The 24,621-nt window shown below is 29.4% G+C and overlaps 1 protein-coding gene across 3 annotated transcripts in view; it reads right to left on the bottom strand.

Moving 5' to 3' along the window:
* Window positions 1-238: 238 nt before the first annotated feature.
* Wdr37 (WD repeat domain 37) overlaps window positions 239-24,621 on the bottom strand; it is a 60,414-nt gene continuing 36,031 nt past the window's right edge. For all 3 annotated transcript variants that reach the window (XM_075366462.1, XM_075366461.1, XM_075366463.1), the window contains exons 8-11: window positions 23,224-23,362; window positions 16,230-16,302; window positions 9,162-9,344; window positions 239-6,429 (exon numbers count right to left, since the gene is read on the bottom strand). In XM_075366462.1, coding sequence (XP_075222577.1) covers window positions 6,289-6,429; window positions 9,162-9,344; window positions 16,230-16,302; window positions 23,224-23,362 — 536 coding nt within the window. In that variant the 3' untranslated portion in view covers window positions 239-6,288. The remainder of the gene's footprint in view (window positions 6,430-9,161; window positions 9,345-16,229; window positions 16,303-23,223; window positions 23,363-24,621) is intronic.

The raw sequence follows: 24,621 nt of genomic DNA, 5'->3' as shown, positions 1-24,621 counted from the left end.
TAGGATAATGCTTGACCTCATATTGGTAAAAAATCCTTCAGTAGCTCAGTTTTTTGAAGGAAAAATAAAAAGGAAAAATAAAATATTCAGTTTGTTAATGAACTATATAACTGAAATATTGTAATGCATATTAATAATTAAAGTCTGGAAGGCAGCAAATTTCAGTCTAGAGAACTTTATTTTACAGTTTTCTTATTAATAAATATATATTAGGTTCCAAATGATAACAAAAATAATACTTGTAGAATAATAACAAAGTAATAGTATACTGATACAGTATTCTTAGATTACATTTTAATCAAATACATATTTTTACAGTATATAATACATTGTTCTTAGTAAATTAATTATATGAGTAATTTTACACTACAAAACAAATTAAAAAAATTAAATGGTAACTAAGTCATAAACACACTCAAAATACCCATAATTTTGGGTAAAATAATAAAAAATAATACATTAATTAATGCATCGTGTTAACATTATTTTGCATTACTTTTTAGTGTATTAATTGTTTTACTAAATTTGTGACAACCTACTGTCACACTAACATAAAATTTGGATGAGTATAGTAATCATTTATAATTTTAATATAATTAAAATTATAAATACTCATTAATAGTATGTAAATGTTTCTAATTTCACTTGAAAGAGTGAACATTTAAAAAAAAAAAAAAACAGTAAAGTAATGTTTGAAAGAGTGAACATTTAAAAAAAAAAACAGTAAAAGTAATGTAATACAGTAAAACTCACTTATTTTTAATAATTAACAATTATTTAATAATCAAGATTTTAACACCTAACTAATACTGAACGATTAAATACTGGAATATAAAAATAGTCTGAATTTTAACATACACAATTACATCACATCAAAACTTGAAATAATTGAATAATTTAATAGCTACTTTTTAAAATTGTAGTTTTTGTTTTGTTATTGCTTAAAAAGATTACATAAAATTGTATGGAGAAAACAATGTTTTTTCCATGGTCAGAACAGTGCCTATCCTGTATAAGCTGTGGTGCTGGTGACTCATTCAAATTACACAAAAAGGTGACTCATTCAAATTACACAAAAAGTCATGCCCAGGAAGAAAGCTATATTACAAAGAGTATGCCTGTATACATCCATATACATGTTAGCTGCTGTGAGAAGCATGAGTGTGTTAGGATTGATTTTTATGTTAAGCCATGGTGCTGGTGTGCTACATATAGGCCATGCTGGCTTCTCAAACCCACTCTTACATAATATTCATGGGTTTTTAGTCTGTTTACAGTTATGGTGTAAACATAATTACTGTTTAATTACTGTTTTTTTAAAGAACAAATTAACATTTTCAAATCCCCATTCGGATCTCCAGGTGAGGGCTACTAAGGAAGGGGTCACCAGAAAATTAAAAATGAGTCAGAATGTTGGGTCAAAAAACATTGTTGGTAGGTTAGAAAACTTAGAGGGAAATTGATTGGCTAAATGTAGATATAATAGGAATTAGTGATATAATAGGAATCACCTGACCAAAAGTAGTTTTGGTCAGGTGATTTTAGTAATTAACTCAGCTTCAAATAAAGGGCAGACGAGTAGATGAACAAGAAGATAGGGAGTACAGTATTTCAAAGTGCATGGGCATGGTGATAGGAATCATTGTAATAGGGATAAAATCAAAACCTAAGCCAACAATTGTTAACATTACATGCTTGTAAGTGCCCATGATGATGATGATGATGTTGTAGTGGGATGAAAATTTAATAATAGTTGGGAGATTGGAATGCGTTGTAGTGGGATGAAAATTTAATAATAGTTGGGAGATTGGAATGCAAGCGCTGAAAAAGGCAAGGAAGGAAATATTGTGGGTGAATATGGGCAAAACCCAGTTTAAAAATCATAGAAGAATATACACATGGATAAAGCCAGGTGGTAATGCAAGGTAGATTATATCATGGTTAAACAAAGATTTAGGAAGATCCTGGAGTAGACATTGATAGCAACTATAATTTAGTGATAATTAAATGTAGATTGGAGTTTAAGGTGTCAGATGAATCGATGGAGAGAAGCTTGAGGAAGAGGAGGGAGGTAAAGAAGATTTTAGAGGAGGACATCACAAGAAGTCTGAATAAAAAAAGGTAAGGTAAAAATAGAAGAATGGGAGAATGTTAAAAGGAAATTCTTAAATCAGCTGAAGCGAATTTAGGCGGAACAAACAGAAAGTATAAGAATGCTAGTGATGAAGAAGGTTTAAAGAAATATTATAAGCAGGAAATACAAATTAAGCGAATAAATGGAACGAGAAATAGACATATTCAGGAAATAGAGCAAACCGGAAAGTTAAAGGAGAATTTTGTGATACTAATAATATCTTAAACACAGATTTATAATAGAGCAAACAGGAAAGTTAAAGGAGAATTTTGTGATACTAATAATATCTTAAACAAACACAGATTTATAATATAAATTATTACAGATTACACAGTGTGTAATATTTACAAAAAAGGGGAAGTTCCAACTTCAAAAAGAGTGTTATTGTCATGATACCAAAGAAAGCAGGAGCAGATAAATGTGAATACAGAACAATTAGATTAACTACTCGTGCATAAAAAATCAACTACAATTCTGTATAGAAGAATTGAGAGGAGTATAGAAACAAGTAAAGTAAACGAGTAAACAAGAAAAGTATAGAGATAAGGGAAATTGCAACAGTAATAATTGAAAATTGCTTTAGTAATAATAATTAATGTTTTTCAATTATTACTGTTGCAGTAATAATCTCTATTGTCGATTAAAGTTTTTAATCTTCCTTCTAAAATTGCTGCTTCCCTTGTTCCTATACTTTTCCTGAAGAAGCAGCAATAAAAAAGGAAGTCCGACAAGGATGTTTCCTAACCCTGTTACTTTTAACAATATAATTTTGTTATTTGGGAAGTAGAATTAGTAAAGATGAAAACATTTTTGAAAGTATATGTTTGGAGTGCAACTTTAAATGATCATCCAAAAGATGAACGAAGCAAGAGTAAAACGCCACACAGCACAGGTAAAAGAGCTTTCAGTCAAAAATATAATTTGCTTACATAATTTAAAACAGCAGGAAAACATTTTGAAAGTATATGTTTGGAGTGCAGCTTTAAATGATCATCCAAGTTTCACTTCCATTTAAAAGCTGCACTCATTTAAATGAGTGCAGCACTGCACTCATTTTTCCTGACATTTTAAATTAATTTTTCATATAAGCAAATTATATTTAAACTCTTTTACCTGTGCTGTGTGGCGTATTACCTGTGACGATCTGAGTAACAGAAGAAGAAAAGATTAGAAGCTTTTGAAATGTTAAGAAGAAAAGATTAGAAGCTTTTGAAATGTGGTGGTATAGGAGAATGTTAAAAATCAGATGGGTGTATAGTGGCAAATTGATGGAAAGGATCATTTGGAAAAATATAGTTGAAGAGACTTATAGGCCACAATATTAAGGCATCCTAGAATAGTTGTTTTAATACTGGAAAAATCATGCAGGTAGGCACAACCTGTTGGAATATGTAAAACAAATTGACAAAAAAGTACCAAAAATTTAAGAGCAGGAATCTGTTTGATTCTTCTGTTCATTTTGCCATTAATATACATGAGGATAGCGAAATAAACCACATTTCTGACTATTGGGGTACATCAACTCTATAGTATTTTAGTAACTAAAATTTAACAGCAGGAACCTGTTTGATGCTTCTGCAATTGCTGTAAAAGATAAAATACGTCTAGTATTTTATACCGTAGATGAATCTATGATTACATTTAGAGGGATATCTTTAAGCAGTATGATCCAAACAAAAGCCATAAGTATGGATTCCACATCTTGTAGATTTACATTAGTGATTTCATTATTATACCCACTTATATTTTCTTTCTTATTCACACATACAGGTTATAAAAATAGGTTGGATTTGTTTGATGAAAATATGACTTGAAAATTGTTGCTCATTCTACAAAATTCTATGAGGTCTTTTGCAGCAATGGCACATAGATGATCTGAGTTTATTTGCTGGATCTGAGATATTAACCAAAATATTTTTAAACACCTAATAAGCAATCCATTCTTCAGCACATTAAGTTGTATCACTTGTAGAATTTTTTTTGTTTATATAAAAGTGTTTTTCATTTTTAACATATTTATGAAAGTGTCCTTATTTAAATACTTAAAATTTAAGTGATACTAAATTTGTCATATTCACAAAATCAATGCTAATTTGTACATTGGTATGAATGCTTTTTTTAATATTTTATGTACCAAAGAGAAAGGCATAAAAAAGGAAATTATTTTAATATTCCCTGATAGAACAGATGATTAAGGTTAAAGTTTGAATCAGATTATGCAGGTAAGAACAGTATTTTTTGCTAGGAATTGCATTTTAAGCCTGTTTATGTCTGGGAAGCATTTCTATCTATGACAGCAAAACCACTAGGATTCTGGTATTTTCTGAGTAAAAAAAGTTTTTTTTTTAGTAATAATTTTTTTACTGTCAAACAATGCAGTCTCAAAAATAGCTTATTCTTATGTCTTTCTATCTGATGAATGTAATCTGTTATGACTGAGTTTCATATTGTTTATGTTGTAATTAGTGCAGAATTTCTGGTTTTGAGTGCTTTTGAAGTAAAATTTGTTAAATCAAAATGCCATGAAAATGTGTAAATTCAGTGAATAATTTTTGTGGTGAAATAACAAGAGTTATTTTGGTATGAAGGTAGGGGACCAGGATAAGTCATGGGCTCCACATGTATGTTGCAACCCTTGTTCATTTGTGCTTCACCTATATAAAGTCTTGTCTTCCTTCAATTCTTGTTGGTCATAAGGAGACCAAACTTTATGCAAACATGACAATCTTCCTAGACTGACTGGAATATGTTGAGGGAAAAAGTCATCGCTGTTGCTTTTTACATATGTGCGACAGTAGGGATAGGAAATTACATTAAGAAAAGAAATCTTAACTCTAGCAAGAAAAATGTCATTGTTGAGCCTCTCGTGGACCCAAAAGATGTTCTTTCACCCCTTCATATAAAGCTGGGTTAAAATTTTGTCAAAAGTATGAAAAGTGACGCAAAAGTTAAGATAGGATACTGTGTTTCACCTATACTATGTCTGTATATGTAATTAATATGTGTATAGTTTTCTCTTAATCTGTTAAAATAGAATATTTCCAGGGCATAAATTATGTATAAGGGCATATTAAGTATAATTAATCTCCAATAACTGATGCTGACGATCAATTAATTTGAACTTTTATGAAGACAAAACAAATTATAAATGCTGACAAGGATATATAAAATTTTTTTATTAATTAAATCTTTAACTGCATTTTAATATGAATGAGAAGAAATAACATATTTGTTTTAATAGAGAGAAAAAACACTATTATATAAAACCATAAACCGTTCTAGCAATGTAAATTACTAATCTGGATTGCTTTAATTCAAATACTTATCTGACATAAGTATTGATACGTTAGAAAAGGACTGATGATGATATTTATATTAAATATTTCATGTATAAATTCCTTGACCATGACAACAGATATAACAGTAATGAATGTGAAATACAAATATACATAAGCCAACAGGTTTTTCTGGAATTTCATAAAATCTGTTTACTACAGACTGCAGCTAATCCAATATTGTAGATAGTTTTTTTTTTAATTCCATTAAATTCTAAATTACATAAAAAAGATTTATTTTATGAATATTGTGCATTACATGGAGAAAGATACATTATGTCCATGCAAGAGAGCTGTGTATTCTGAATAGATGTAACAGTAAAAAAGTGTTACCAGTCACTTTTATCATAAACACTAAAATAGATGTAAACAACAAAACTATTATTATTCTTAACAATGAAGTACTATAGTTGATGTGCAACAGATTCCACAAAAATAAGAAAATAAAAAAAATTTCATCATATAAATGCTATAAACTCTGTATTATAATATAGACGATAATATATTCCTATGTTTAACTTTTTTAACTTACTGACATAATTATGAAAATTAAATATCTTCCTATTTTTAACTTATTGAAATCATTATGAAAATTATTACTGGATAAAATAGTTAAGTAATTTTAGAAAGTGCATAAAAATTCAAAAACAGTACTATAATAATGTTTTACTTTAGTAAATAAACAGTAAGATGTAATACAAATATTTAATTAACAAAATGGAGGATGTACCTGAAAATATTAAAAGAACTTATGTGAAAACATAAAAGTATACAATAAAATTTTCTAATACATATATATATATATATATATATAATACATTAAATATCCTTTGCATCTTTAACTGGTTGTATTGACCATCCAAGTATTAATCTATCAAAACCGCAAGAAAAAAAATTGCATGGCATTATCGAACTATTCTCATCTACCCAAGCGACAGAACAAACCATTCGTTGATGTCCCTGAAACAAAATTAAATTTATTAAAATAATATAAACAGGTTTAACAGAGACTTTAGATTTCCACAATAATTTATAAATTTATTGTCAAAACATGTATACAAATAATAAAGAAAGAATCTAATTTAAATTAAATGTAGTAAACAAATCTAAATAGTTGGCTATAGCAATTGTATAAATAGTAATAGCAGAACAACCATTAACAATTGCATCTTGAAGACAAATTACAGTACACAAAAACTATGAAAAAATACCTCTCCGGCAGTTTTAAATTGGATCATGAAGTCTTCCAAAATACTAATTTTTAAGTGCAAAGATAGCTGTTTAGAGTAACCAATGACATGAAATGTCTCTCTAATATTAATGAATACTCTTAAAAAAAGTTGAGGTTTCATAAAACAAATAAACAAATATATTTTTAGCACAAATGACATCTGCTTCAAGGCCAGAGTCATTTAATTGAGTAGAATGATAAAATAGTAATACAATCACCAAGTGGTGTATGATATAATCGTTTCCTCAGCCCCTTGTCTCTCTATCTTTATTCATTGCTATAAATTACTTGTAGAAATGATCAAATTTAAGTGATGAATTCAATTATTTAAATTTATGCTCTGAAGTTGACATTTTTTCCAAAATAGTATTAATGAAAAACAAAGCTTTATTACACAAGTTTATTATTACAGAATGTTTTGTAAATTAAAATAAACAGTTTGGTAAAGTGACATTGGTTGGCATTGACTGAACATAAGACATAAATTCAGTTATCTTTACACTGAAGTGTTTATTATTATATGAAAAGTTTTCACTTTGCGTGTCAATTGAATGTTGCAATGGCAAATATTTCATTACAAATGACGTAAATAATACCTCATGTCTTCTATAGTTTATATGATTCATTGTAATACTACATCTCTGAAACTGATTAAATGTCTACTGCATTATTGTAGTACATATTAATACTGCTAGAATCTGTACACCAGAAGACAAGCTCAATCAAAAGAAAAAATCTGAAATCGATGAAGATGATAACAATGAGAACACATTAAGGAATTTCAAAATATTGCTGAATCATACAAAAATATTTTTCAATTTATCAAAAGTATATTTTTCTGTTTTAATAACAAATGATCTCATAACCGCAAATGATATCTTTTTTAAGTAACTTTAAAAAAGATGTTAGAAAATTTAATTCTATATATTTATAGACTAGCCAGTAGCTTTTAACAAAACTCTAAAACAGCAGATACAGAGGATGATCCTTTAGTTAAATGGCTGAAACCAAGTGTTAAAATTATATTTTATGTTAATGGAACCTATTAAAATAACTACACAAATATTATTGTATTACTACATTATCTACTAACAATTTTATCTAATAAATGAAGTTTGACAACATTAAGAAAACTGCTATTACCAAATATGAATAACTATTAATACCGTTAAGAATGTTTGATTTTCCATGTAAGCAACATTAAATTTTAAAATTTCAAAACTTAACAAAACAGTATGAAACAAACAAGCTTCACAAAATGGCTGCAGTTCATCTGAATTTTAATTAAAAATTATGAACTACAGCAAATGAATAAAAGATAAAATTGTAGGAGGCAGTTCTGAGATTTAAATCACACCATAAATATATTTTACAACTTTTATCTTTGAAGTAGCTTTGCTGAAATTTTGAACGACTGTTTCTCAATAGCCAATTTTCTGGAAACTAAAATTTCTAAAACTTATTAAAAGATAGATAGAAATTTCAAAAACAGACTTGAAAAATTTGTTCAATAAAATTAGACAAAAACATTCAATCCTCAGCATTTAAATGGAAAGATTCCCATTTTCATTTAACTCCTCATAAAACAATAAATGACAAAGCAGTTTCTGCAGTCATAAGGCTAGATATTGGCAAAAATTTCTTTAAATTACAGAAGATTTTTTATATCCATGCTCTTCTGTAGTTTTGTTTCATAAAATATCAAATATTAGCTCAATTATAATAAAATAAATAAACCACTTATTTAACAAATTATTTATGAGATTTTTTTATTGTTTCTTTCCTAAACTAAAATTGCTGAAGATTTAAAAAAAAAATGATTACTGATAAAAATAATAAATATACTACTAGAATACACAGCATCATAAAAGGCAGTTTGTATAAACTAATTACAAATAATAACACTGAAAAGTAAGGCACAAAAATTTACAATAAAGTGAATGTGATTTATATTCAAAGGAAATATTTTATATTCAGTAATAAAAAATAAAAAACACAAATATACAAGAAATAATATATTAGTGCACCGATAAAATTGAATTTTCTTGACATGAATTTTTATCTTAAAAAATTATATTATTTTGCCACCTTATAACTTCTTAAAAGTAACTAACATTTAAATTACTCAAGATTTTTTATAATTTATCTGATGTGTTTTAATAAAAAAATAATCAGTAATGATTTCTCAGAAATTTATATTTATTTCACTACATTAATAAAAGGTGTAGTGTTACAATCTGACAAATATCAAAAGTAATACTTTCCTTTAAAAAATTATATGGTGAATAGATTTTACATTAACTCCTGATAATAAATTAAAGGTAATAAATTGACTTTCAATTCACACAAGTACTGATAACATTTTAATTATTGCTATGAAACTATGTAAATACAAGAAAATAAATAAATGGCAATAATTATTTTTCCAATGATATAATAATACAAAGCAGTTAAATTTTACCTGCCGACTTGTGCGAGGCAGCCTTGCAATTCGCTGTCCACCTGAATTGAGATCAAACAGTCGAACTTGTCTATTATCATGTGGAATGGCTATAATACCCGATGTAGATACAGCAAGTCTATTAACACCAGAATCACCCCGAATAGTCGCTAAAGACGATCTCATATTTCTCAAATCCCACACCTGAAACAGAATACAGTAATAGGTTTTCTTTTTAAGATTTAAATCATTCTTATTTAATTATTCATCTGGTTAACATTGGGTAAAATAATACTATAAGATACCAAAGTTTTTTTATAAACAACTTCAGATATTTAGATGAGCTCTGCAGAAAAATAATCTTACAGAATGTTACAACCTTATTTTAATTCAAAAAACAAGTTTTTAAGGTCATTTTTAGTTCTCAATTAACCACACATAACAGAATTGGTCAGCCTGAGTCTGTACAAGACTACACCTCATTTACATATTATCCTCATCTCAATGGGGCATGTGGGGGGTTGCTTATTCTTCACTAAGTTAAACAGACTGTAATGTACACAGGAAAAATAAAATAATTTTTAGTTTAAGTAAAAATTATCTAATTATTTAGTAAGAATTTTTTGAAAATTATAACAACTTACAATATTTTACAAATTTTCAAACAATAGTGGTATGAGGTGACATAAGACCTGAAAACATTTTTTGAGATAAGATCAACTTTACTTTTTGGTACTAAACCAAGGTTCTTAACTAAATTAATATTTAACTAAATAAATGTAATACTATGAAGCTGGAGAAAAACTAAAAAAACTATGGATACTTTATAGAAACATATTTTACATCTTGTACTCACTTGTGAAAAAAAATTAAAATCTTCTCTATGTTCTTTTAAAATGAATATGTAGCAGAAAAGATCACTGTTACAATCCATTCAATCGACATGGGCAATAGATAACCTTTGATAGTTCTGAATGTGAACCTAAAACTGCTTCCAACAGTACTTTTGTAATAATAATAATAAAAATGTAAACAGTTCAACATTTCTGTGTGAGTATTCATTGACAGTTGATACTTGACCTTCATACTCTCTTTTGTTGTCTATTTCTTTTTAACTCATCAAAATAGCAACATCAGCACCAATGGCAACTCTGGTCTTTATCAATTATTTCCCAGTGGTAAAGCTGACCGCTGGTGAATAGCAGCTTATCTCCCTTTCATCCAGTTGTTCCAGGTTTGAGTTTTGGTCAGACATGGCATTTTTCATATGTTATAAAATGCATTATTATCCATCAGTAAATGTTATTTTGGGCATCAGCCTATTATTGCTTTATAAATAAACTAGCTCCCCATCGCAACTTCACCTGCGCTATATGGCTACTTGTGTTTCCCATAATGGTTAATTCTTTTATTTTATGTTCTTTAGTCAAGTGACTGGAGATAGGTGCAGCCAGTCACACCTACAGTTACGATAGCAGTGGCTGTGTTGGTTAAGCCACAGCGCCAAATACCTTCACACCCCTTAAAAACTGGAATTAAAAAACCCTAAAATGGTCTTTAACAAGCCCAAATCAACTGACTATCTAGTTTACTACAGTCTGGATAGGGAAAATTTACAATCGTTGTTCAAAATTTTTTTACCTTCCTTCATCCCCTTTCAAGGTCAAATTTCAAAAATCTAAAAATTGGTTATTTACATGAAGATTACACTCACCAAAAATCAGGTTGATTTCTTCATTTGTTACAAAGAAATTTAAAAAAAATAACGGTTTAAAAAAATCAATAACCATCTAGCACTTTTAATCTCTGAATTTCAAAAAGTATAGAAATCAATTTTTAGAAATTCATATTAAGATTACACACACCAAAAATTAAGTATATCTACATCTGTTAGTACATTTTCCTTGTCTACATTTACACACTAATTTTGGCTTTTTACATTTTATTTTGTAAAAATTGTTTGTTAATAAAATTTAAAACATTTAAAAAATTTCATAACAAATATTTGTTCAGTCAAGAGAATGAAAAAGTGTTGTAATTGCAATACTTTTTCATAGTTTTGTAAAGTCTGTTTTGTAACCTTGTGCCATTGCATAACCTTGGAGGGTTAAGGTTTTGTAGTAAAATAATCGGAACTTCCATATTAAGATTAAAACTATGAGCTGGAAAACCTGAAGGATTAAGAGAATTCAAAAATTCTGGAGGCTAGAGGAAAAGTCATCATTGTGAGGAAAAGTCCCCTTTCTGATGTTAAGTGAAACCATCGCCACCCCAAGATGAGCTCTCATATTCATTCTTGAGTTAATAATGAGGACAAATTTCCATAAGGGTGATGATTTAAGGCATGCCTGAACAACATCAGCCCTAGTTCAACTTGCGATGACAGGCATTGTTTGCCAAAAGCCTTCAGCAAACCCAAAAGTTATACCACCCATTAATTTACCACATGATCTAATATATCGATCAATAGCTTGAATATGAGCTTTATAACTCATTGTGCCCACACTATAAGTTTAGCATCTTGCAAAATTTGTCCAAGTGAACCCTTTTTATAAAGAGAACAGATTCTTGTCCAGTTGCAACATTTAACGGTAACTTAAAAGTGGAATGACAGTTCTCCCACAATTTATAAGTGTAGCAGCTATTTCTTATGATGCTACATCAATTGCAACACATTTAGTTGAACGAATTTGAGCAAGAAGCGGATTGATTAAGAGTTTTCCCAGTGCCCCCAGGAGCATCTAAGAAAAAAATCCTTGGGTTGTTGCTAGCAACACTCCCATTTATATCACAAATACCTGACGTTGATCAGGTACTAATTTAGGAAGATTGATACTTACAAATTCTTTCTGTGCATTGATGTTGAAAGAAAGTCTTAACATTGTATCATAAGCATTAATAGCTTCTTGATTATCATGTTTGTGTTGGTAAACCGAAATTGCATAAGTATTTCTCACTTAACATAACAACAATACTTTCAATCTCAATGAGACCTTTATTCAATATTTCATCTGAAATAGTAATCTTAATGTTATTGGTTTGACGTCAGATTTGACATGAAATATCTTTTTGGAACATTTTCCACAATATGTTTGGTTGGGCAGGATGACAAAAAACTAATATAATTGCAAATAATTTTCTAAATTTAGGCAAAGACTGACATTCAGAAGCATCAGCAAGCATGTCTTTCTAGAGATTATCATTTTCCAATAAGCCAAATGCAGCGCAAGCAGCTTTATGTTTTTGATGTAACACACCATCAACAGTCTTTCAAGTAATCAAATGATGTAGGTCCTTTAACATTATGCAATAACATATGCAGATGAAAGCATTCACTTTGGTTTAGATTAACTGTATATACTCTACCCAAAGCAGCATTCTTTTTGATTCCAGGAAATTCTTCAATGTCAGTTCTGTGCTTTCTTCTACTAAATTTATGCAGGATATAAGTGTCTAAGCCATTGGATTGACAGATCTCAAAAAAAAGCAATAAGGTGGTCTTCTGTAGACTTTCAAGGACTCATTGGAGATTTTGTTCAGTGAGATAAACAAGTTCATAGTTTTCTAAGTGAACAATAGTGGGTTAATATAGATGTATTGGAAAGTCAAAAAACTGCCAATTGGCCTCAGATATACATATATATCTACCATTAATGTACTAATTCAATTCATTTCTTTGATTTTCAACCAAAAAGTTTCTTGATCTAAACCTTTGGTAATATATTTGCAGACATATCGAATAGCTTGCACAGAGTTGCAAAATTCAGCATTTATGTGGGCATTAAAGCAACATAACTATAGTGGACAATGTGGGATAATCCATTTATTATCAATATCAATCAATCATGTTGCCTTGCATGTTTAAAGTTGTCATATGCCTCTACTCTGGACTTCTGCAATAAGTCGGGTAACTGTCATCTGTAGTTGGAGTGTTGCAAATGTATATTTGAGGATACGTTTTCAAACATTTTCTACTTATTTATTATTTATATTACCTCATGGTCCATGACACATATGTTTACAAACAATGTAAATAATGGGTCAACATTTTTATCAGGGAGTTCAGCAGATATGATAAATACAATTTCGTCAGGCCATATTTTAGTTAACCATACCAATATGTGATGAGGTAAGCCTGGTTTTTGCCACTTGACGCATAGCAGTTGACCGAACCTAATATTTATTTTCTGTTAATAAGGTCTAGGAGTTTTTAATTTTCAAATGGAAATTCTAGTTATAATATCGTGTATCAGATTTTTGACCAGTGACTAGTTTGTTTATTATTTCTGGCCATTCATGTCAACATAATACTGATTTTGCTTGATTATTGCAACTGGCTTCTCAATTGTTGGTGGACAGATAATATTGACTACTTGCGATTTTTTCCTTTAGGGCTACTTAAAGGAGAGAGTTTACTGTTGAACTGAAGGTGAACATTCAACAAGAAATCAACGCAAATGACAAGAACATTTTATGTCAAACGACTCTCAATATTATCAGTTGAGCACAAAAGTACATCGATGCCCAGGGTCATATTGAACATCTTTTGAAACAATAAGGTAAATAAATGCAATATTTAAATTACGTTTTATGTTTTTCTTATTTATCTGTTTATCTTATTATTTTTCTTGTTATCTTTTTATCTGTTTATTGTTTATCTATTTATCTGTTATTTATCTTGTTTTTCTTATTTGTCTGTATCATTCATAAAATTTCATTCCAACATAACCTACCAATTCTGTACTTACATTATGGGTTCGGTTTTATGTTGCTCATCCTGTATATTTCATTGGGATCGATGAGATAATGAACAAGTTCATTATCAAAGAGATCTAAATTAACCTATTACTTTTAATTTTAACAATTTTCTCTTGTTACTTTCACTGAAATCTGATTCTAAAAAATTGCAAAATAAATTATTTCTGTAAAAATTAATTTATGATTTATACCATTTGAAAAATGAAGGGTTAGGTAATGGACAAGTACCATTTATTTTTACACTTAGATTAAATGATTCCTGTAATTATATGATGAACACGGCGTAAATGAAATTAATTAGTTTGGAAGAATGTGATAATTCAGATTCTGAGTAATGAATATGAATCAGAAAAATATATGTTAAACATGACAACCAATCTTCTTCCAGTAATGAACAGAATCAAATTAAATTAGAAAAATATTATATATTTTTTTGTTCAATAATACTGTTACAGTAAGATAAGAAAAATATATTAAATAATGATGCAAAGAAAATTAAAGTTATATGTAGTCATTTATGAGTATATAATGGCCAGTATAACAATTAAAGAGTAGTCAATAATTAAAGACACAATTGTGTCACTTCAATATGGTATACTGTTAAGGATTTCTTATAAGAAAATTAAAATTCATGATCTTTAGGAACCTCTTTAAAGGACAAATTGATTTCCATTTTGCAAGTTGATTGGTATTAACTCACTAAGGTAACAAACACTACATTCACAGTAAAATGAAATAAGCCAACTGGGACAATTCCTTTCACTGAAAGCAATTCTCTTATTTATTATTCCTTAATATCATCCTCCATTAGAGAAGATTAAACTGTACAATTTGTTGTTTAATTGGATACTTCTAAACAAAACAAAATTCTGGGTATGAGCAAGGGCCTTCCTTAAGAAAGAAATCCAGCAGTCTTTAGCATCCCGAAGACTATAAAGGACACTGAATAGTATTATAAATAATAACTTAAAAAGAGGTCCCATCAATTAGTTGTCTAAAATTTATTGGAAAACGTTTACATAATAATTTACAGATGGAAATTATGTCCATCCACTTCTATGCACTTGTTAACACATTTTATCATGTTCCTGGCTATTCTTATTAGCTGTATCCTGTCTCTTTCCTGGATGGCATTGGTAATGTTTATCCCTGCAGGGTGTGGGGATTGCTCCTATAAACAATTTATTTTAAGTAACCCCATAGAAAGAAGTTTGTACTAGTCAGATCAGAGGATCTTAGTGGCAACAATCCTTTAGAAATGATTCTTTCAGTGAAAATATCCTGTATAATCTCCATAGAAGAGCAAACTGTATGGCAAGTGGCACTGTCCTGTTGCAATCACCAGTCACACTCATTCTCTTGAGTAAGACTAAGAAATGTTGCATAATTTCTTGGTAGATGGCAGCATCCATAGTTTTTTTCAAAATACAAGGATCCTATTATTCACTGCCTTGAAACTGCACACTATATGCTAATTTTTTGTGGGTGTAGGGGAAATGTGTGGGTTAAAGAAATGTGCGGGTTTTCAGTCGAGGTTTGGTATTTCTGACTATTAATATACTCACAAAGGTAAAGCCATTCCCAATGTTGCCTCTAATGAAGTTCTTGAACCATTGACAGTAGTGAACCCTTTTAACATAATCAGCATTAGTTAGCTAATGGAAATAGTATTTCAGCATTCTCCTACTGTGATATGGACTGAACCTCATGAAATGTTTTTTCCTGGCTTAGTCTTCGCAAAGATTTATGAAGAGAAATTGTAACTGCTGTTATAATGTCCTGTACTACCTGTGTTGGGTATGATTTGTTGGTTAACACCAAACCTGTTTCACGAAATTTTTTAACCAACTTCTGAATAATACTTTTCATTGGTGCTTCCTTTTCAAATTTCTCCCTGAACTTTCACATACACACAACATGAGATTTCACAAATACACATTCTTCAGCATTTAACCGCATTTTAACGAACAACAGCAAATGATTACACAACCTTGTTCAAACGTTAATGCTCAACAGACTGGCAATATGCAAATATGCAAGCAACAAACAGTCCTCTCCACTTCAGCTCAAGTGGTCAACTTCCACATTATTTTATCTACCCCACACCAATATGTGGACTTCAACAAAAATATGCATTTAGTACAAATTACTGAATTATGGGGTCTCTTAAGTTGAACATCCTGTATATACCAAATAAATTAAATGAAAGTAAATACAATTAGCAATCAAAATTTATAAAAAATACGACAATAACAATTATTACTGTTTAACACAGAGAACTCATAAAATTAACTGGAATTTGTAAATTTAATTATGGCAATCAAACATTACCTTAACAGTTCTATCATCAGACCCTGAAACAAGCTTGTCTTCTCGTTTAGTAAACACAGCACATGTTACAGTTCTGTAACAAAAATTTTTTTAAATTAATATTTTATTTTGACTATTTTTAAACACTAAAACTTCTAAAATTGTAGTTATAAAAAGCATTTACCTAACTTAAAACAGAACTGTAATTTAAACAGCACCATGAGTTCAATATCATTTTTAAACATGAACAATAGATCAATTTAAACCCAAAAAGGGAGAAAATCAACGCTAATTTAAAATTATAATTAATTTATAATGCTGTTTAAAAAAAGCACTCACAATGTATTAAAATACTTTTTGATACTTTAAATTTTAATTATTAAATAAACAGTAGTAAAAGGGGTTTCATAAATTTATTTTCATGTTTTTAAATTGTTAAGTATTTTTAATGGGCAGGCCTATATTACAACACAGTCAAAATGTCATTTGCATACACAACACAATTATGTCATTTTCAAATATAATTAACAACAAAAAAGATAGGAGCATTTTTAAATTTTAAAATTGTTTTTTTTTTAGTACCTAGTTCACTTGTACAAGATCACTTGTAGCATCTCATTTGTAATCGTATACTGGAAGAGGAAATTCACATATTCTCTGAAATTGTTATTATAACTTTAACTGAAAAAGTTATTTTATGATACAACAATCGAACAAATAAATGATATATTTTTTCCAAACATTATATAACCATTATATTATTTTTTTTATAACATTATATAAATTATTTTAAAACAAATATATTATATCCATCAGCTAGAGTTCAATAAAAGGAAAAAATACTCACATAATTGTAGCGCTTTCAGAGTGTTACTCCATCATCAGCAGTAAAATTTTAATTACACACTATTAAAATATAATTTAAAATTTTAAATGAATTTCATTAGTATTTTTATACTTATTTCAAAGTTAAAACCTCTTATACCTACAACGGTACGATAATGAATCATATATTATTCATTATCAGTATACATTGGTATATATTATATAATATACTACAGTATATTAGAATAAATACTAATAAAATTAATTAAAAATTTTTAACTATATTTTAATTGTGTAATTTGTAAAATTTGACTACTAATGATAGAATAACACTCCAAAAGTGCTACAATTAGGAGAGTGTTCTTATCTTTTATTGAATTGTATATGGTGGATATAATAGAAAAAAATCTAATAGGTAACAACAACTTCATTGTCATATCTCTTATCTCATATCTCTTCTGTATATAATTGAAAAAACTTACTCTGATGAAAGAGAAATATGTTTGATAATTTAGTTGATAGTTAAAGAAAATTATTCAAACGGTAATCTACTAGATAAACCTTTATTTTAATATTTGATTCAATAAATCAAGAATATATTTTAAAAATTAATCAATCTTAATTAAAAGGAAACTAACACGTTGCTAAATTCTATGTTTTTTCATATACACAAGTCTATTTTTTATCTAATATGTTCTTATTTAACATATTTTTATTTTATTTTTTATTAACTGTATAAAGTTTAATACATTAACATTTTAATTATATAATGAAATTACAATTACAAAATATAAGCTAATTAACTGTGTCATGTTACAAATAAACTTGATACTATATTTGAATATTACAATTAGACTGTAATACTCAAAGTATAAATATGAATCAAATATAGAGAACTATTTTATTACTAATTATATATATGACAAAGGTGTAAGTTATCAACTGAACAGTGCTTGTTTTGCAGATGACCATGTTATCTGTGGCTTGACCTTTGTTGGTCTAGTTTGTGATTAAGGATGATGCCATTCACTTCACTGTCGTTTTCTCTCTGACGTGTAATACGAAATCCATGTTTCATCGCTGGTAACAATTGAATCAAGGAACTCATTACCTTTCTCTGTGTAATGCATCAAAAATTCGAAAGAAGATCTCCAAAAGAAAAATTCCAAAGAAGTAAAGAGAATTTTTAGTGACGTTCCGTTAAGACGTGTAGCACCCAATGTGCACAAACCTTTCTGAAACCTAGATGGTTATGAACAATGCAACCAATAACAGCTCTTGAAACATCAGGAAAAAGAAGGGCCAGGTCGGAAATTGTTGAGTGATGATATTTTCTGATTTCATCATCAACACATTTCAACAAGTCCTCGGTGATTATCGTGGGCTTTCCCCAAATATTCATCGTGCACATTAACTCTGTTATTTCTAAACCTTTCACACCATTTTTGGACATTTCTTTCATTTATTACATTATAAGCAGTTGGTTGCTGTGTTCGGTGATATACAGCAACCAACTGCTATGAATTTCAGCTGGCTTAACATTTTGATGGTTTAAAAAACGAATGACTCCACGTATTTCACAGTCAGCAGAAACATGGATTTTCCTATTAATTTTATAACGTAATAACTCACATGTAATCAAAGAAACTACAATGCGACAACTTACAGACAACAACGCAATGTGTACATTACTAGCATAGCCATAACGACACAGGTTCACCTGTATTGTTCATGGCTGTGTCGTTTTCTTAAGGATAGAAATTTCTGAGTGGTCTTTACTTTATAGAGATATCCCTCGTAGTATGTAAAAATCAAAACACACTAAAGTATTCTGCATTGTAATAAGCTCTCTATACCAAACTCTTTTACTCTTGATGTAAATGATTCCAGTCGGTCAACATTTTTAAGAAACCAAGGTAGCCTATTAAGTAATGTCTTAGACTTGTAATCTGGTGATAGTTCACGTAGTTTTGTATTATAAGATTTAAGTGTACACTTAAAACGACCCCTGTTATCATAACTATGCAAATTTCCACGTTTTTTTTCCAGTTAAATACGATTTTTGTAAGCATATATCAAATTAATGAAAATATTCAGACCAGGAATGATGATTTTATTAATATATAATCATTACAGCAGCCTAGAGGATTTATTGTTGATTATCCTTATACTCTTGTATTTGAAATTTAAAATGAAGTAGAAAGAGAGTGTACGCAACAATTAATCTACTGTGCTAATTTAAATCTACCATCCCAACCATTTAAATAAAAAGCAAGGACCAAGTTTTTTTTGTAATAATACCATTACATATTCCCACTTCAGCTTAAAGTTAAGCTCAGAACCCAAAAAATCACGATGAAGAAACACATGATAAAGATGTCATCAGACACACTGAAAGTTAAGACTCAAGTCATTAGAAGCTTTCAAAATGAAATTATGAAGCTCGATTTAGAAATATTAAATAATCACTGAAGTTAATAATTTTAGAGGGTACTCTAGGTAAAATCAGATTAAAAAATGAATAAATCTCCATAGTTTCAGATGTAATAAAAAGATTACAATCATCTGTGTAGAAATTTTAGTACCCTAACTACTACAGTACGAACTTCATTAATACCAATTAAAAGTAGACACTACAATATCCCTGTGTAACCATTTTTTAATCACATTTAAATTTATAATTTCTCTAAAGACTGACAAACACCCTCAACTTTGAGCAAGCTGGGTATGATTGTTTAAGAACTAGACCATGAATATCGTAAAACTATAATTTATCTACTAGAATTTCATGACCAAGGCTGTCAAAAGCCTAATATAAATCACAAAAGAATACAATTTGCTAAAAGGCAATCTGTATTGGTAAAATACCAGAGCATACAGCATTTAATGATCCTTTAGAAAGCCTAAGTAGCATGGTGAAAATATAATATAAAAAATTTCTTTAAAGTAATTATTTACCTATTTTTCTAATTCTTTAGAAAATACTGGCAATAATGAAACTCTGGTCTGTAATCCTCCACAGCATCAACACTATCTAAATTTCTTTAAATAGTCCATATGCAATTTTAAATGAAATATGGAAAACATCACTGATCAAAGAATGTTTCCAAAGGTATAAAAACACCCCAATAGCAGAAAAACTCTCATCAAAAAACACCATATAATTTCATCAGTGTCAGATGAAATTTGTGTTGTTAAGTTTTAGTTGTTGTCAAGGCCTTAAAGAACAGTTCATTCAGTTTACTGAAATAAACCCAGATGACACACCATCTGCAAAATGATTAGCTCTGTATACCTGTTACAAATCCCATCAAAGCAAATGGATAAAAAATAATTATTAAAATCAAAAGCTAGATCTGATTCTAAAAGTTAGGATTATAAATATAATCTAAATTAGATTTCCTTTTATTCTTTGACCCATTTATTATTTGCAATTCATTACTTACTCTTTAACTTAACACCTAATTTAAGTTTGCTCCTTGTATTAAAATACAATTTTTTTTTTTTTTAATTCAAAATGTATAGTGTTTATAAAACATTAAATCCTTTTGAAGTTATTAATTTATAAATTATAGCCAAGACATCAGCTTTTTTTCAATTCTGAATCTGAACAAATTAGAAAGGAAACACTTAAAACAGATTAAAAATTTATCCCAAATTGTTAATGAGATTTTGCTAATCATGAGGTTAAAATTTCTTGAATGGCTGGGAATAAACTCAAAAAAAAATTGCCTCACATCATCAGAGAATAATTAACTTATCCAGTACTTTTATTTTTTGGAAGGTAGCGGTCACAAAAATCTAAATTAAAGGTCAACAGCCAGTCATATGTAGAATTGTGGTAAATGTAATTACAATAAAGAAGGTAAATTGATTAAAATAGTTGGGGTATGAAAACTATATGCATCAAGAGGAGGATATTCAATGCCAGTTTCCATATTCAGTAAAAGGATACTTAGGATTAAAAAATTCAATAAAGAATATATATTTTAAAGCAGAGTTCATGAGACAAGAACTAGATATACAGAGATAAAAACATATAATTGTGATGGTTGTTTCTTACTTTCTTGAGTGAAATGTTTGCTGTTCGTTGTTGAAATGAGGTAAAAACAGTAGCACTGAATCGAGTTATGAGAGCCATGAAAAATCCTGACTGGACTAGATTGAAAATTGCAACAAGAGAGCAGAACTGGGTATAGAAACACTTTTATCTCTAGAGAGGAAACAAACAGAACAGATTAATGCAGATTCATTACTGAAGACTGATTAACAAATGACTCAAAGGGATAACAGAGTTAAGGATGTCTTAAAAGAAGATGGTTTAATCTGTACAATAACAGAGGATTGGATTGTGCAAGCTGTATTACAGAAAAGATGTATTTTTTTCACAGCAAAACAAGTTATTGCAGCCCAAAAGATTTAAAACAATTTAATATATTATATTTTTATGTTTGGGTGTTAAATACAACTTTCTGAACATAAAGTCCTATCAGTTCCTCACTTTTTTTTCTCGACCAATTTTAATTAACAATACATCCTGTCTTGTAAATCTAATATACAATCAAGCTAATATACAGTAACACTTCATGAACAAGGAATTCAGCTACCTAAAGCTGTACCAGATATTGTGAAGACTTCTAGGTTCATAAAACTCAAATTATTTATTAACATTACATTTTCTACCACATACAAGGATAAGTCAATTATTACCTGTAATTTAGTTATATTTTTGTTTACATTGGTAGTACTGTCGTGTTGCGTAGATGATGGATGCGGTGGTTTAATTGTTGTTATGTCTATGCAGGTTTGATGCTGCTAGGTTAGTTCCATTATTGCTGCCCTGCCATTAACCATGGCTGCTCTGCTTTCTATTTGCACCAATGAAGAGCAACATTCAGTGATCCATTTTTTGTGGTCGGAAGGTGTATCAGGAGCTGAAATCCATCTAAGACTTTCGGTACAGTACAGAAACAGTGTGTTGCCGCAATGGAGTGTCTAAGAATGGATTGAAAAATTCAAAAATGGTCGCACAAGTGTTATGCATGATGAAGGAGCCAGATGACCGTTTACCGCCACAAATGAGGAAAACATTGAGCATGCACGTGACACGGTTTTCTTAGACAGACGAGTAAACTATTGATGAAGTGGCACATCGTCTGCAAATTAGTCACGGTTCTGCCTACAAAATCATCTACAACAGACTTGCTTTTCATAAAGCCTGTGCAAGATGGGTCCCAAAACAACTCACACAGTTGCATAAACAAACACACTTGGACATCTGCCAAAAACATTTGGATTGCTATGGTAACGAATGGACATATTCTTAGACAGAATCATCACTGGTGACGAAACATGGATCCATCATTACGAGCCAGAGAATAGACGGCAGAGTATGGGATGGAAACATCCAAATTCACCCTGTAAAAAAAAGTTCGAGACCCAACCATCCGCAGGAAAACTGATGCTTACGGTTTTTTAGGACTCATAAGGCCCAGTACTGAAAAGTTATGAGGAAAGGGGCACAACAATAAACAGTATGCGTTACAGTGAAATGCTTACTGCCAAGCTGAAGCCTGCAATTCAAAGCAAACGTCGAGGACTGCTGTCAAAAGGTGTTGTTGTGTTGCACGACAATGCCCGTCCACATACTGCTGAAATGCTCCAGAAACTCAACTTTGAAGTACTGGCTCATCCTCCATATAGTCCTAATCTTGCCCCTTCTGACTATCACTTGTTTGATCCACTCAAAGAGGCATTAAGGGGACATCGATTTACCTCGCACAAAACGGTGAAAGAAGCAGAGCTTTCTTGGCTTGCAGCTTAATTGAAAACCTTCTTTTAAGAGGGCATCAGGAAGTTTGAGCAATGATGGACCAAGTGCGCTGAAATGCAAGGCGACTATGTTGAAAAATGATGTACATGTAAGTTTCCTATTTGTATTGCAATAAGAGATTTTATTAGATATAACAATTCAATGTGAATATTTATACTTTCCCAATAAATTATTGCCTTAACATTTTTTTTAAATGTAATATAAGCGATATAAAAATTTAATCTGTAATTGCAAGTGTAAAAATTTCTTAATTTGATAGAACATAAATAAAAAATATATAATCATGACACCAACATCTTCTAAACTATCTCATTGTATAATAAACAATTAACAAATGTTACATTATAAAATACTAACTCTGTATGTCCTTGAAAAACAGAAACTGATTGAATTGGTTCTCTAAAATCCCATAATCGAAATGTTGTATCACGAGATGATGTAACAACAAGACGTTGTGAATGATGAGCTGATGTGTGTGTCAGTTCTTGATCATGACCTGAAACAAACAAATTTTTAGTTTTTAGTCAACTCTGTTAACTTTTAAAGATACAGTCTGGCAACAAGTTGAAAAATTTCCTAGTTTTGTAGATCGGGAATTCTTACGTACATAGATAGATATTTAGTCATAGATTTTTATGAAACTGTTGCTTTGCAACAGTTGAATCTGTTTTAATTAAACTTGTGTGATACTTTTTAACATAACTCAAACCTTGGCTGCAACTGATAAATTTTTTTTTATCCAGTAATAAAAATTAAGTACATAAGATTGCAAAAAAAACTGTAATTTTTTTTTTAAATTTCAGGAGAGAGCTCAATAATAAAAAAAAGGAAAATGCCTTTTATTTTTAAACATTACTAAATCATCAGAATGGATAACCAACAATAACTTCTTGCTTTCTGCAATTAAGTTTTTTTTAATGTCCCACACGCATAACATTTTATTAATTATTTTTCAACAAATTATCTGATTGTTTTATCAAGTAACATTTCACTTAGAATACATTTTAATAAGAACATGGTAAAATCAAAAACATAATTTGTAAAATTCACTGAAGTGAAGTAATACTTATTGCATATTTTGATAATAAATCTGAACCTAAATTAATGTAATATGACACAGCAAACCACAATACAGCAACCAATCTAAATCAAAACACCACAGTTTGATACTCAGTAATGGTCTGACACTTTTTATTTCAGCTCTATAAATGTGGTCTAATTCAGTGTCAGATATTTGAGAAGCAAGATTAGAAGAAAAATGTACGTGCAGCAGACATATAAAGAATTTTATTCTAAATGTTTCAGGTAACCAAAATGAATTATTTTTTATTAACTACAGAAACACTGGACAGTTTTGCATTGAACAGCATGAAACATAACATGGTAAAATTAAGCAGGAATAAATAATTTGTAATGGCAATAATGATAGTTATTTGTAATAATGAAATGTATAATAATGGTGAAAATGATGAAAGATCAGTATAAACAAAAGGGAACTGCCTAGATTAATTTTAATTTAATTAAGAAAAGGTAAATATAAAATATAGTAAATTTGTTGATCTGGATAAGAAATAAATAGATTTTTTTTTAAACGCTATTTCCAAATACAATGGGACTGACCTTGCAGATATCTTAGATCTAATATGCAGCTCCTTTAGCAGTGTTGCAGTAGTTAACATTCATCTAAGTGATTCTAAATCCTTTTCTGTACATGTTTAATTAGTATACTCGATCTATAATGTGTCTGTTGATTTA

The sequence above is a fragment of the Lycorma delicatula genome, chromosome 5, assembly GCF_047948215.1.
Source record: "Lycorma delicatula isolate Av1 chromosome 5, ASM4794821v1, whole genome shotgun sequence".
In the NCBI taxonomy this organism is placed as follows: Eukaryota; Metazoa; Arthropoda; class Insecta; order Hemiptera; family Fulgoridae; genus Lycorma; species Lycorma delicatula.
The sequence above is the reverse complement of the archived record's forward strand: the minus strand, read 5'-3'. Positions and strand labels throughout refer to the sequence as shown.